The 16,495-nt window shown below is 35.9% G+C and overlaps 1 protein-coding gene across 1 annotated transcript in view; it reads left to right on the plus strand.

Annotated features, from left to right (window-relative positions):
* Nucleotides 1-15,768, plus strand: part of LOC140152542 (uncharacterized) — a 72,499-nt gene extending 56,731 nt beyond the window's left edge. Inside the window, exons 8-13 of the mRNA XM_072174923.1 lie at nt 558-680; nt 1,543-1,684; nt 2,801-2,967; nt 3,782-4,919; nt 6,028-6,156; nt 6,900-15,768. Of these exons, the coding sequence (XP_072031024.1) occupies nt 558-680; nt 1,543-1,684; nt 2,801-2,967; nt 3,782-4,919; nt 6,028-6,156; nt 6,900-6,937 (1,737 nt within the window). The 3' untranslated portion in view covers nt 6,938-15,768. The remainder of the gene's footprint in view (nt 1-557; nt 681-1,542; nt 1,685-2,800; nt 2,968-3,781; nt 4,920-6,027; nt 6,157-6,899) is intronic.
* The last annotated feature ends 727 nt before the right edge of the window (nt 15,769-16,495 follow it).

The raw sequence follows: 16,495 nt of genomic DNA on the forward strand, positions 1-16,495 counted from the left end.
AAGGTAATTATTTTCACTGAAGAAACGGTATACATTTATGATAATTGCAATGTTAGTTGAATAACTGATAAATTATGCATGTTTAAAGAATTATTTGTGTGAATAATGGACTGTTTTCTGCCTGTAGGATATTGAGTGTGTACAGATTATGTAAGATGGCATAAAATGTAGATGAATAGTTACTTCCATAGGTATTTTATGTTTTCCCAAAAAGAAATACATACGGTACTAGGCCTATAATGGAAATGTTGCTATCTTAGGAAATTGCCTTACCTTTGTGGGAAATGTAACATTTTTACAGGCTTACAGAGGAGAGTACAGATCCATGATAGTTAGTACATGGGGACCAAATGTAATCTTCTTTCTGCATGCAGACAACACTGGGATTTTTTGTTTGTTGAAAATACAGCGAGGAATTGCAGCTATGAACCACTCTGTCAAAAATTGTGAAATACATAGACAAAATGTAATAAGACAAGGAGTTAAAATGCTTGGATATATTGGATATTTCACTTGGTTGTAAACTTTATTATTGTTGTTGTTGTCATTTTCTTCAGGATGTTGGTCTGTCACACCTTTGTGAAGGACTTCTGGATCAGCTGGAGGGGCAACTTTTAACACTAGTACTATGGAACAACCAACTCACACAAAATGGAATGACACATTTAGCAAAGACACTGGTACGTTAATATCATAAACACTTCTCGCCTTTCTTCCCTTCTTTTTTTTTTTTTTTTATCACTTGTATGACATCAATTTCCATTAAAAGTTCATGCCATCTCTGGATGTGACGTATTATTGATGATATTGATCTTGCTCTTCTGACTACCAATATACTGTCATGTCTAGATTTATAAAATGGAAATGCTTTTGATAAAAGGGTTTTACAGAGCTCCCAGCCTATTCCTTGTCATTTTATAATGTAACTGTATTATTTATGAGTAAAAGGACAGTGTCTGTGTAACTGTATTATTTATGAGTAAAAGGATTGGATGGTATGACGTGCTGTCATGGTTCAAGGAAAAGACACACTTCATGAGTAAAATGAATAGATTTATCTGAATGTACACTTCAGTTCATTAACTGATTAGGATTTTATTCCATATTATTTCATTTGCTGATCTAGTAAAGCCTCATGCAATTAGACTTGAAACTCATCTGAAATTTAATGATCGCAACGAGAATAAAAACTTTTAATGGATGTGCATCGTAAGTAATAGTAGGTGATACCAGGAATGCATTTTTACCTTCAGATATTTGTAGATTGCTTGTTTGATGGGTAACAGCTTTCATCCACCCAATATAAATTTCATCACAGACAACAGAAAGCATAAGAAAGTTGTCTTCTGAAAAATCCATCATTTTGCAACAAAATCTACTGTACTGATTGGTTGCAAAGCAACAACAATAATTTTCGAATTCTGTATTTTAGGCTGGTCTCTGATTGAGTGGGTCATTTCCTTATTGCATTATAGCTGCTGCATTGGTCCATATGTTGGATCACAATATATAATTGAAATCTTCTTGGTTTACCATTTGCAGCCTATGGTTGGAGGTCTGGAGACGTTAAATCTTGGACAGAACCACTTGGGTAATGATGGTGTACATATCCTCAAAGATGGCCTGATGAAGAATAAATCACTGCTCAGATTAGGATTGTATTCATGTAGAATATCAGATCAAGGTAGGCAAGTGTGTATATAACTGCTGTTATAATTGTGTACTGCTGCTATAATTGTGTGAGTGCTTGTTTTTGACCGTTTCTTCCAACAAGCAAGCTTCCAGTGAGCAAGCACACACATTATTTTACTGAGTGGCAGCTGTAAAGGGTAATTCAGACTGTATTAAAATGATTGGTACCCATCGGTGTTGAAATTTGTTTTCAAATTGGAACATTGGAATGAGTATAAAATCTGGATTTCAAAATTTGCAATCGTTTTTAGATAGAATTTAACTAGGAAGAAAATTGTGACTTGATTGATCATGTCATTGTGATCATGGCAAATTGCAGGATATAATCCAAGTATAAACCTTTCACTACTAAAAGATCAGTAACATTACCCTCAGTTGACAGAATAAAACAACACAAAAGCTTGATCACTGTTTGCGCTCTGTGAATCACCTGAAATGCTTCATGTATTAGATATGGACGGTTTATAGTAAACTATTATCATGATTATTCAGCACTTTGTTCATAATGATATGGTGCAACTATAATTCTCGCGTTTCACAATACGATGCGCCTCCAGCGGTCGCTGGGTCGAGACCAAAATACGCAGTGCATCATGGGAAAATGAGTCGACATCCAAAGCCCGCGTAATACAAATACAATACAGGAACATGCATCATTGTGGGTTTAAATGTCATTATAATGATGTTACATGCTAATGCACACTAAAACAACAATTTACAAATATAGTAGATCCATTTTCTATCTATTGATCACAGGGAATCCTTCGTGGAGCTGTTTTCAACATATTTATTATCACACTCGCGTGAAAATTCAATAGCAGCTAGAACGGCGATGTCGACTCTGGAGTCGAAAATTTGACTGCCAAAAGCAACCGCTGGTGGCACATCGTATTGTGAAACGCGAGAATTGAAATAGCAGGATCAACCTGCACAGACAGGTGTGGATTTCAAATAAAATAGTTTATTGCAAAGAGCAGAAAGTGAAGACAATCAGAGCTAGTTGTAAGGCTTAATAACTAGCTTTATTTACATACACATGCATATTGGATCATTTAACCTTACTTCATTATCAGTAACTGTAATTTATTTGTTTTCCACATATTCATAGGTGCTATAGCGTTAGCTGAATATTTAGCTGATAATGCCAAGATTGTTAGATTGGACCTGAGAGAGAATGACATCAGGACAGGAGGATTAATGGCTTTATCATTAGCAATGAAAGTCAACAAACTATTGCTAAGGCTAGATCTGGACAAAGATATCAAAAGAGATACGGTGAGTGAAAAGACGACAAGTAACAATTTGATAAAATACCATGATATATGGCATAGAAACAACTCGGCCTTTTAGCCTAGTTATTGAACGTAAATAATGATACCGCCTGTTTACATAATAGATGCACAGCAGAGGTAGGAAAAATACGTATAATTCTCTAACTATAGAAGATTCCTGTTACAGGTTATTAAACTGAGATAAGTCGAATTTCTGATCCCAAACTTTGTTTGGTAGTGATGTAGGTGCATATTCACTGGCTGCCATATCGAATCATGCAAAATTAATCATGTAGAGCATACAGGCATGTGTACAAGTGCATGTTATGCATGCTTGCAGGGAAAATCATTGATGTCACTACAACTTGAATTGAACCAAATTATAGTTAAACAATTTACATACTTTCTGGTTATTTTTTCCTGTGGTCACTGTCAAGCTTAAGGTGTCATCTACTGTACCTTATATATTTCTACACTGTACTGGCCAACAATAGATCAGTGATAACCATATTTTAAGATGTCCTATGTGCAACATACAATATTGTGAAAATCATACTCCCAGCACAATACTGTTTTGAAATTCACCCCAAAACTTAATAGCATTCTTATGCCATGGCAGCATCTGGGATGTGCAGTGAAAGGAAATGCCCAGATGGTAGACTATGTGTAGCAAGTTTTACAAAAAAGCATTTTCTATGACTGCAGTTAGAGTTCATTACTGCTGAACATGTATGATTACCGCAGATATTCATGTTCACACTTACATATCCCTGTAATTAGTACTCTAATATCTTTCCTTGTTTCAATTTTTTTTGCAGCAAATGCGTGGGTATGAAGAATTGCAGCGAAACTTGCAGCAGGAAATCATAGGACTCCTACAACGTAATCGAGAGCTTGCCAAACTGGCAGAAGAAAAGGCAGAAAAAGAAGGTGCTGCTGATAATGAGAAGAGAAAACCCCAGGTGCAATTAGACAGTCCTGAGGGGCCAATCAGTCCAGAGGCCTCGCAACTTGTCACTCATGTAATGCTTAAAAACACAGACAATGAGGAATCATCACCAAACAAAAATTGGGATTCCAATCATGAACCATTAAGTGGTATTGAAGTGCATCATGTAAATGGTGCAAAACAAACCACAAACTCTTCTTCAGGCACTGTAAATGGTCATACAAATACACCTTCGTCTATCAGCAAAACCCAAAGTAGTGTACCCTCGTCTTCCTCTTCCACCACCACCACCACCTCCATAATCAAAAACCCCCAAGCTAGTGTGGAACACACTATGCAATCCGTACCAACCAGCAATCATTCCTCATCCTCAAGTAGTGGTAAATCAGGTTCAGATGGTGAACACTCACCACCAGGTATCCGTATCACAGACAGTATCAAGCTGTTAACTCATCCTGTGCAGCCAATGGTTAATCAAGGTGTGGCAGCAGCTGTTGCCCCTGCTGCTGCTTTAGCAGGGATTACGGTTGCCCCTGCTGTAGCTTTAATGACGCAATCAAACCCTTATGCTGCAGATGATTCTACTACTACAGTGGCATCATCTCCCTCTAGCAGTACTATATCAAAGACTCTCCCAGATGATAATACAGTACATCATGATGACAGTGATCCTTCAAAGTCTGGTGCTACAGTTGTGGTAGAGCAACAGCAGCAGCAGCAATCAAGTGCAATAGGTATTGATGAAAGTATTCCAAAAGACAATAGTACTGAACAGTCAGTTCTTGATGAAATTGGCGATGAACAGAAAAGCAATGTTGATATTGAATTAGCAGATTCATCAGATGTACCTGAAATTTTTATGGAGGAGAATCCTGCTTACAGTTCTCCTTCCCGGGATGTAATGAGCTTGGCAAATGGACTTCTGCCTCCAAGTAGTCTGGCAACAACGACACATTATACAACAGAGTCAACACTAGGGGCACCCAGGCAAACAAACAGATATATGGGTAAGTATGGTAATGCTTCATGCTTATAGTATGCACACATTTGTGTGGTTTAAATTGTCCCATGCCCTGTTAGGGTGAGGCATTGAGGCTAGTGCTTAGTTAAAGCCATATTATAACATTTGCTGAGGAGAACGCCTCAAATTTTTTTTTTTTTTTAATTCTGTTTTTACACGATTGTAATGTACTTTAGTCAATAAAGATACTCTGCAAAAATCAAGACTTTAGGTGCTGTAGTTTTGTCAAAATCCGAGATTTTTAATAAAACGATGGAACCGGCGTTTTATTATTACGATGGAAATATTACACGTAACACGTATGCACAGTACGTACACGGCGTGCTGGATACACATACACACACACCCCGAGGATCGTACCGAATTACAACCGCACAAGTACCACGCATGGCGCCAGTAGTAAATTCCAATTTTGTATGCTTTACCTCACTTGTTCGGCTCAAAATTAAAAGGGACATATCTGACAATAAAAGCTAACATTTTATGGAAAATAAATTTTTACAGAAATGTTATAATATGGCTTTAAATATGTCAAGAAAAAAGTAAATGGATATTTAATTTTAGTGGTGCAGTTTTCCTGACAGTTAAGGTTTTTACTCAGGCATGATGAATTCTTTGTTTAAGAAATTGCACGGGCCTGAAACTCATTATTATTACCTCTTGCCTTACTTCTTTGAATAGTACAATAGATGTAGATTCTGATGAAATATGTCACAGCCAGTTCTGAACTGTGTAAGATTATACATCATGGCATAGATATGAATGCTGATGACAGGCATTATTTTCTTCTTTCTTTGATTCATAGCTCTGGGCTATACCAGTTGAAATCCATACACCCCTATGGCAGATATGACTTCTATCTCCTCAGCATAGGGGATGTAGATTTCAAATGGAGTCACCCATTCAGGTAACACCATTTGAAATAAATGATGATTCCATTTGAAATCTACACCCCTTGTTTGGAAGATTAAGGTCATGTCTTTCATAGGGGTGTATGATTTCAGCTGGTCACTCCAAAACTAAGTGAAGCCAATTGTTGTAATTTGATAAATGATGATGTCAAGTTCTTTGTGCATTTTTTAAAATCCCAACAGGAGCTCATGATGTGGAGTTTTCAGGAGTTGATGATTTTGAGAAGGAATTGAATGAGATGTTGGCTAGTGTAAAGACAACTTTTGATGCAGATTTACCGTCACCGTCAAGGTCTGCTCATCCTGCCCAAGGTAACCATCATGTGTGGTAACAATAGGGAACAGCCTTCTGATAAATCTCTATGAGTAGAGGAACTATTCATTGGTAGAACACCAGCACTGTCACCTTTGGAGCCTTACTTCACCCTTTTTATGATGTGCACTCCATTGTAGTTTCGTCTTGTGAAGGTGGCTTGGGAATAGAGAGTTCCCGTGTTTTCAAGCGGAACGGACTACAATAGTGTTTATAACGTGATTCGCACCGCCGTATTCCTCATTCCTTTGATTTGGTCAATGACCCTATTGGTGCTACATTCTACAAAATAACATTTGCTAATTATTGCGCCGAGTGTTGGTATTCTGAAAATTGTAAACGGAGTTTAGGTTTCCCTCCAAGATGGCGGGTAACCCAAAACACGGGAACTCTCTATAGTTCTTTGAACTGTGTTTCTTCTCTTTGCTTACTTGTAGCAAGCTGTTATGTATCCTATACCATGTTCACACTGCAGAAAAGTAGCAGTTGAATTCAACTTTTTAATTTCTTTTTGGTATTAAGGATCAAAGTCATTAAGCATAAACCAAATTATCTATAACCGGTTCCACCCTGAATGCCAAAAACTGTCAAATACTGGGTGTCTCTCCTCTAGGGCAGGGGCAGTCAAACTACATGTACTGTGTTAGGGTTAAAAGCAGTGTAATTTTTCATTTCTCCTCTCGTAAAATACATCACTTCTCACCCAATAATTAAAAGTATTCTTTTATCTGTTCTTTTAAAGAACTTTTGAACCCAGCAACTCCTATACCAGATGATTGAAGAGAGAAGCAGATTCCAGAGAAGCATGGATGGACACACTGCATTGAACCACCTGCCAGCCAGCCAGCCAAACCATGTTACATCTCATCATTTAGATGAACCCACCAAAATCTTTGCCAAAGTCTCACAAGACCCTGTAAGCAGGATTACAATGTATCACAAACCAAAGTGTAGAAGTAACACAGTAGAAGGTGCTAGATGAGTGGTAATCTCAATCTCAGTGGTGATATTGATGCTCTACTCAGATGCTTAGAGAATAGATCTTGAGTAAAGAAGTGTAATGTCCCCTACCTCAAATGTAAAGTGTCATCACTTGCACAGAGTACATTTAGTTGTGGTTTTCTCATACTGTCGAACCTAGGATAATTACAAACCGTCCCTTTGTATTATAGTGACTATAAAGGGCAGTGTTATGAAATATTTTGCACATCAAAGCTGTTTTTGCCACGGTGGCCATACATGATTGGCAAATTGCTTAAAACACATCATGAGGAGTTTATAGTAATCTAGTATGGGGAAATTGCAACTATTTATACTGTGGGGAAATGTGTTATAATTCAATAGGTGTTTACCTAGAGTGGCAAGTTTTCCATTTACTAAAAGGTCAAATTTTGGTGTTTTTTTCTGTTTTCTAAAAATCCCTTAAGTTCACCTATTCTAGGGAATTTGGTCAACTTTCTAGAAATGCTCCACTAACATAGCACTTCGAAAGATGCTTCTGCATATCAGAGAGCAAAAAAATTGTTAATTGGAATATTAAGTGTACTATGGGCTTAAAAGAAAGTTCATAAAGGAATTGAAGTATAAGATAAGAACATTCAACCTAGCCACTATTTTTGGTGGAAATTAATAGTCTAAACTCTGCAAAATTACATTTACTTCATTTTCCATTTCTACTCCAATTCCGTGACTTTTTGAAATGTTTTCCATAAAACGGAAAACTTGCCACTTAAGGGCTACCTCATTTCATCCCCCCTGTTCCAAAATGATTGGCATTTGCACATGTGTACTTTCAGAGAGCACTAGTGATGATAAGCTGTTGGTAATAATTACTAGATCAATATCTTCTTAACTACAAGCAGCCAAGCACCAACCAAACACCAGCTGAACAGATTTAATTCTCAGTGATGAAACTGGATTGATTTGCCCAGACTGCTGAATACCATATTACTATAAACCATAGTACATGATCAGCCAAGTGCTGGCAGCAACAGTGGCAAAACCAAAAAATTATAATGTTGTCCTCTTTAATCATAATACAAAAGGATCGGTTTAGAGTTCTCTGGGATTTATCTAGTCGGACAATTTCATTCTTGTGTGTCATTTTGATGTTCAAATCTCCATTTTTGTCTGTATAAGCCGATAACATGTTCAAACTGGATTCATCAAAGGGGGTAACGTGATAACACTATACATAAACGCACTGGTTTTTTGGTGTTTCTACCATTGTGCAAGGTAATAGGGCTGGTGTTATTTTTTTTCTTGTTCCTTGCAACTATTAAACCAAGCAAAATCATGTAGGTCCCTCCTGACTTCCACGTACGCCAATTTGTTATTGTAAATAATTTGATATTACAGCATATTTCCTTCAATTTATTTAAACAAAAATAAAGTGACACATTCATTTTTGTGTCACCAAAGTATTTTTTATACACATAAAAGTAAATACAAGTCGTCATATCAGTGTAACTTCTGCACACAGCAATGTAATATGTGTTGTAAATTTCGAAAACAATGAAATCTTGTGGCGATAAATTCTTGAATGTAATAATGCCCTTTGGGAGCCTAATTTTGTACTAATCAAGCATCTTTGATTATTTGCTGACAAAAGAACTGAATTGTGACAGTGAATATGTAGCAAAAAGCTTTACAATCATGAAGGCAAATACACTAACCTTGATGTATTTGAGGGTGGCACACAGCTGCATCTCAATGTTTGATAAACATTTAGCAATGTCAAACATTTTAAGCTTAACTAATTAGTGGCCTGAGCTTTGTATCCTGGCAGAGTCATCATTGCTTGTATAGACACGTGATAAATGTTGAACATTGCTAGAAGTCTGGGGATAGCAACTGTTATTAGTTTCTTGACGCTCAATAATGCCTTCAGGAAAACATCCAAGATAGTAGGTTGGTGAATTTGCCTTCATTATATTAATGCCAAGTATAATTTTCAAAGATTGTCTGTACAGTAAATATGGATGTTTGCATATTAAATCAATATGTCATTTGATATGCTTATGCAGAGAGAAAGTTACAGGAGGCCTATGTTGGTTACAATGACTATCAGTCCTTCACAATGGAATTTTGCAGAACAATCAAGATTTGCTTAATTAATGAACTTACATGGCTACTGACAGTGGTGTACACAATGTGTAGGGTTGGTTTCTTCCTACCCTATATTAACTCTGATCACCAAGGTTAGCATTCTGGTACGTTGTCAGATCTTGATTCATGCAAAATAATTTTTATCTACTGTGTAGACTAATAGGATTTTCAAGAATAATTTCTCCTTACTAAGATACCAGTTTTCATTCAATTTCTGTCTTTTCCGAAGAATCCTAGAGATACACTATTTTAGTGTCCAAATGAAACACTCCAATTCAGTGGAGTTCTGTACAGTTCATGAGGCTATACAGAGTACAACTCTTAATATCTTGGTCATAAAGCTAAAGATATCCAACATTTGAAAGTTCAGTTCCTGCATTCAATAAGTTTCATGTTTAATTTCCTGGATGAAATGAATGGCAACTCATTTCATTGATGCATAAGGAAATTTGCATAAGGAAATTTCAGAGGAGTATCCAGTGTTGCATTTGGAAGAGGCAGGCTTTTCAATAAACATCAAAATCGATGGGTACCCCACAACTTATAGCCACACCAAGGTATTCAATGGTCTTGTGTATAGTGTTGTATGTTTTGTTATAGCATCTGAATGATCGGACAGCAATCCTATTGATTAAATGCCTTTAAATTTTGAACATTTTTATTTCAGAAACTGTTATTATGTACCTTGTAAGTTGAGGTGATATTGAGCTAATCCAGTTGAAATCCACACACGCCCTATATGGAAGACATGACCTTAATCTTCTGCAAAGTGAGTGCATATTTCAAATTGGGTTACCTAAATGGATGACTGTTTAAAATCCACTCCCTGTGTGGGAAATTCAGGTCATGTCTTCCATAGGGGATGTATAGATTTCAATTGGACTAGCCCATTGCCTGTTATTTGGACCAAGCCTTGGTAGTACTAAGATACATCTTGAAGTTGATGTGTACAGATATGAAATATCCTACCTAAACTCAGTGAAAAATGTTTTGTTTTCAGATAAGTTGTTACTAATAGTACGGCATAATGAAGGTTTGTGAAAGTTGAGGGTTTTTGTTGGCGTCTCATACAAAAATGTATGCTATAGAGGTCTTGCATGTTCTGCAAGTGGCATAATTTGACTACTAAATTATGTTTAAGACAAAAGCTTCATCCATGTGAAAGGATAAAAAATGCTTCAAAGTTAACTGCCAAGTCACACAAGTACATCATTGAATTGTTTTGAATGTTGATTACTTGTGGATGACATAAATTTTGTGAGAGCTCAGTTAGTGGAGATCTTTATAGATAGTTGATCTCTTTTTACTACTGTTTTTCTTTGCTATTCAAATGTATGTATTCCTATATAACAATACTAATCCAGTACACATTTGCTATCATTTTCAAAATATAAATTTCCCAATGACTTTCTGAGACAAGCAGGTGTGTTATTGACTAACAGTACAAGTTACATTAATGCTTCATACTTTTATTTGTGTGGTTATTGCTTTCTGTTGTGCTTCAATATTCCTCCCACTGATCTTTCCCTTCGATATTTGGTTAATTTTCTAGTTTATATAGCTATATAGTGTATATTTTTTCAAATATTTCTGAATTGTTTAAACCTTAAATCTTTGTCATATGATTGTGATTGTGCATAGTGCTGAATACAGATTACTATAAATATATAACCAGTGAAGTACCCTACGTGATTTGCCAAGTGCTGGCAGTGACAATGGTGAAAACGGCTTTGCACAGCTTCGTTATGATACAAAAGGACCGGTTTATAGTTTTCTGGGATTTATCAGTATGCAGTGTTCATGATGATATTTTAAGACATGAAATAACTATGTGGAAGAGAATTGAGATATTAACAGCCAAGAAATGCAGCTATCTTGAAGAGACCTGTGAATCATCAAATTTTATTTCTCCCATATGCATCTGGTAGAGAAGCAGGAGAAACAAGATTGGGATCAAAGGCCTATATCGTATTATACATTTTATTCTTTGATGCCATAAACTTCTTTGATGGCTGAATTGGTGCAAGTGCTGGTACAAAGTCTCAGTGGTCTTAAGTTCTAATTCTACCCCTGCTGCAATACATTATTGGGCAAGTTTTTGGCATGTAAACCCTGTATCACAAATGTACATGAGGTATTTGCTATGCATCATATGAGATGGCTTGATCTTTTACATGTACAACAGGATTTCTTGAGTCGTGTAAGGCCATGTTTGTGCATGACTGTGTGTACATCCCGCTGTGCATACAGGAACTCTGTATAATTGTGATGCTCATTTGAGGCTGGCAACGGGTTGTTAAACTAAATGACTCTAGTTAGTACTCTAGTTAGTACAGCTTTTTGGGTACTTTTTAAATTATTTTAGCAGTATATCAAACTGTTCACTTCTTATTTAGATAATAAGTTTTGAATGATTTGATAACCCAAGTGGTGTAAGTAGGATTTAATCTTTCTAAAGAGAAGTCAGTTTTTTATCTACTTCTCCTGGAAAGATACAACCCTACACATGTTGACTGACATGGAGTACAAAGTAGTTTTTAAATCATCATAAGTGGTATAGTTTGAGTGAGTCAAGACTGTGGTATCTCTGTAATTTGTGTCCTATAAACCATGACTGTAATATTTCAACACTAAGTAATACGTGTAGGATTTAGAAGTATCCCCATAGTGAAGATGGTCCAAAATAATTGGTAGTAGGGTAATTTGAAAATTATAAGCTTCTAAAAAAAGATGTTGAAATTTGAACATCAAATATATTTTGTATTAGTTATATTTCTATATATTTTGCACATATAAATATAAAGTCTGCTGCTTGCTTGCTGGTGGAGTGGACTATAAACAAGTTGTAAGGGAACATAATATTGAATATTGTGATATTTTAAATACTTGGTAGCATTGTTGAATCTGTTTTAGTAATTATCGGAGAAGGATGGTCTTATTGGCAGTCGTATCCCTCACATCCCATACACCTTTCCCAATCAAAATGGAATTTTGAGTCCTATATAGTCTGCCTCGTCTCAAGTTGAGAGAACGCCATATTGGATGTCGCAGTGGCAGTGCATTTATGGGGTTGCATCGTCAGCGTACAGACAAACTGCACTTCCACGCTTGTGTATATGCCCTGCTGGGTTAGATTAACACATGCGATTCGAAAGTGTCAGTGTGAATCCAACATGGTGTTACTCTCAATTTGTGACAGGACACACTGTAGGCAAATGAGTGTTGGGATTTCCTTTAAGCTTCCACTGTTAGAATTTAGAAGTATGATGATGTTTCCATACCTCCTGGAAGGGAGAAAAATGAGTTCAATATCAATTCTATTTTCAACTGCACTGAGTCTAAATAATACTGTAAAACCTCGTCTACAAGCATATAGAGTGCTTCTGATGAAAGCTAAATTAATCCAGGCGCCATTATGGAGTTTGAGCAAATAAATTACAGATCCAAGCACATACAAACAAGTATTGTACGACGAATCTATTGTATTGGTATATTCACGCTTGTTTCATATTAATTGAGCTTTCTTCAAAAACGCTATATATGCTTGTAGATGAGGTTTTACGGTGGTGGCCTAAATATGCATTTGACATAATAGAACCAATTAATACATGGCATGTTGTATTTGCATAATATTCAAGTTCCCATTTTTTTATATTTCATTTCAAAGAACATTAATGTATTCCAAAGCTAAGAAGCACAATGTACAGCTACTGCAAATTAACTGAAATTATTGTTACTACTCAAGAATTTTATTGCAAATAATCTGAATGGAATAAATTTCTCTTAAGAGCACATTCTTTGAACTCATACAGTGTGTCAAAACATGTCATGATCATGATCAACTGTCTTTCACACAAAATTACAATATTACTCAAAATGAACCAACTAACAAAATAATTGCAAGTCTTATTTACTGCCATATAGAGGAGAAAAAAAGAGAATTGTTATGATCACAGCATAGTGACGGATATCACCTCACTGCCATGTCGGCACCGTATTGTACTGCTCTGACAACAAGGCAACATTAGATTTTATTTACAGTGCAAAGCCGTTTTTGCCATAGTCCCAACTCAGGCTCGGCAAATTGCATGAAGCACTCGAAGGCATATTGTAACATTTTGTAACATACAAATAGATTGTATTTCTTTTCCACAAAATTTTAGTTTTGGTAAGGAGTACCATAAACATTGAATGTTTGGAAGATTTTCATAACTGAGTGGTGGTAAATTGACTACTGAAGTTCTGCCAGAATGTTTGCATCAATAGTGAAATCATGTATGGGAGCAGGACTTTTAGGGGAATCTCTTGGTCATTGATTTTAAAGTTTGATGATTTATGGCCAGTGAATAGATGAAGCATTAAAGGAATTTCCATCATGATTATTACACTTTTTTTAATTATTTCAAAAAGTAGATAATCATTTAGACTTTGCTGAGCTTATGTCATATAAATCCCACCTACCTTAATTAACAATAAAGTTATAATTTGTTGTCATTCTGCTGCACAGAAATGCAGTATTTTGTTTGTATGTGTTTGCATATGGGTGTCACTTAGCTGTGCAAGTGATCTATAAACTCTTGAATTACCTCAATTGTATGTCCTGCTTCCAAGCTTGGCATACATTTACCTACAAAAAAGCCTGCTGTTTATATCGGTCATATGCATATCCAAATTGCATCGTAACACTAGACAAGTTGGGAACAATTAGTTTTTAATGGTGAAAGGTGTAATTAAGTTGTCTTATGGAATGATGGCTTGTTATTTAAAAATATCCAGAAAAGTACTGAACATGTTTTGCCATTTTTTACACCAATTATTCAATTTCTGTATCTGAAGGTCCGTTCATACTATACCGCAATTGTTTTGCAGTGCAGTGCGTTATTGTACTGCAAAATACTGCATTGCGGTATTGCAATAAAGTTAAATACATTTTAACTGAGAAATGCGACAAGTTGCGGCAAAAAGTAATCGATATATCGACAACGCACTGCAAAGCAATTGCTGCGTAGTATGAATGGACCTTTAGGGTGGCAACACTGGAATGGTTGTGTTTTAGATGTTGTAAAATTCACACTGTTTACTACATAACATTTGCACCGTGTATACAGTTCCAAGCATGCTGCACAAAGTGCACATTGAGTAAGTACACATTGATGCGGTGGATTTAGTATCCAGAGTAGATTGCCAAGAGTAGAACCAACCTTTTCATTTCATCGTTTTAAGTTATGTATACATGTACATAATGACCTTATGGATATCAAGATGTCATTTCAATGTGATTGCTCATTCTTAACAACACAGAACGATTCCACAAAGAGTTGTAAGTCCTAAACCTACTGTAACTCCCAATCCTCATAACTCTTTCAATAGGATGTACATGTTAAGATAAGATGGGGAAATCCTTTAGAATACCTAGCATTGTAAGGTTTTTTTATGCAGGTCTTAGAACAGTGTATAGATATGCACAGTAAACAGAATAAATGGTACAGCAAATCTACAGAATATTGGGCTATTCCAGTTGAAATCCATACACTCTTATGGAAGACATGACCTTAATCATCCACACAGGGAGTTAATTAATCCACCTCCTGTGTGGGTCACTAAGGCCATGTCTTCCATAGGGAGTGTAGGGATATCAACTGGAATATAAGGATGGTGCATAGACATGTACAGTAAACCGAATAAATGGTAGAGCAAATTATAATCTAAGCTGAGACTTGCAATGGGTTATGACTTATGTGTTATACATGTTCCACCCCAGGTATTATAAATCACATTGATTATTGTTAGGGAACAAACAAAATGACCATTATGGCCTAAAAAAGTCCTTTTGATAGGGGGAGAGGGTCAAAAGGTCTGATTATGTTTGTAGTAAGTAGTCAAAATATTGAAGTTGACCTTGCGGGTGGCAATTTTCAATATATCACACTTGCGATTTAGGGAGAGGGACGGACTTTGATATATAGGACATCATCATAGGTTTGTTCCCATATATGTATAGCAAAATGCAACAGGTGACAGACAACAAGCAATGTGCAATGACAATAGTATATAAACTGTTATAGTGATCAATTATGCTTGTATCAATTCAGATCAAATAACTATTTTTCAAAAAAGAAATTAAAATGTTTTTTTCTGCTTGTGGTATTCAAATGTATGTATGTACAGATTTTTCTTGGGTATGTACCTTGATGACTTAATACATAATAATAATATATGGTATGTAGTTCATTAATGTTGGTTCAATCTAACAGAAATTGTGGTATACTTGTATTAATATATAGAACTGACCAAAGTTGAGGGCGCAATAAAATGCCCCATTGTGGCATGTCATGAAAATATTTGTCTGCTTCATTCTTGAAATTTTGTTTTTTAATGTGTAAACAATAAGATTTAATAAAGCAATAGTCATGCAGAGAAGCAACTTGTCCCGGTTTTCCCACGCCCCATTCGACTGGTATTGGGAAGGACTACAAATGTATTAACTCCATGCAGAGTATTTTGCCATGGTTGTCATTAACTTGAACAAGGAAGTACCTTTCATTTGAGACTGTTTATTCTGATCAAACCCAGTCACAAAAAGCCATGCATGGTTCCTTCCTGCTATTCTACACAAGCATCGAGTTAACCTTGCATCAATATCTCAGTGAGGGATTATACAACTTGTAGAATATTAGTATAAACCCTCAACGAAGTCTTTAAGGAAATGGTAATTCTGTGTGAGAAGTAAACATTTCAAAAAAGTAACTAACCCCCCTTAAATAATGGCCATTATTCAAAAAGGGGCTATTGTATTGCAAATCTGTAAAATGCGTTGGAAGCAGAATTTATTTCTGCGCATTTTGACACCTCATTTGATATGATAGCCTAAAAAACAATAAAACACCGGTCAATTAAATGTAGTGAGGGCCAGATTTGAAAGTTGCACTTATATACACATTTTTACAATACAAAAACACTCGGATATCATTACACAGATTTCCTTCCATTATAGTGAATGCAAAATCAATAGAATTTTACTGCAACTTTCAAATCTTGGGCTACATTGATTTAAATGTACTCTCCCGACGAAAAGTTTTTCCGCACCCTCTATAACCGCAGAAATTGTTAAATTGTAATGATACTACAAATGGAAAACGTATCAAACCTAACTGTCACTAAAATATAAACCCTTTAATCAATAATAATCATAATTGCAGGAACTTGGAACCCTCATTTATTACAAAAATA

Source organism: Amphiura filiformis, chromosome 5 (assembly GCF_039555335.1).
Source record: "Amphiura filiformis chromosome 5, Afil_fr2py, whole genome shotgun sequence".
Classification (NCBI taxonomy): Eukaryota; Metazoa; Echinodermata; class Ophiuroidea; order Amphilepidida; family Amphiuridae; genus Amphiura; species Amphiura filiformis.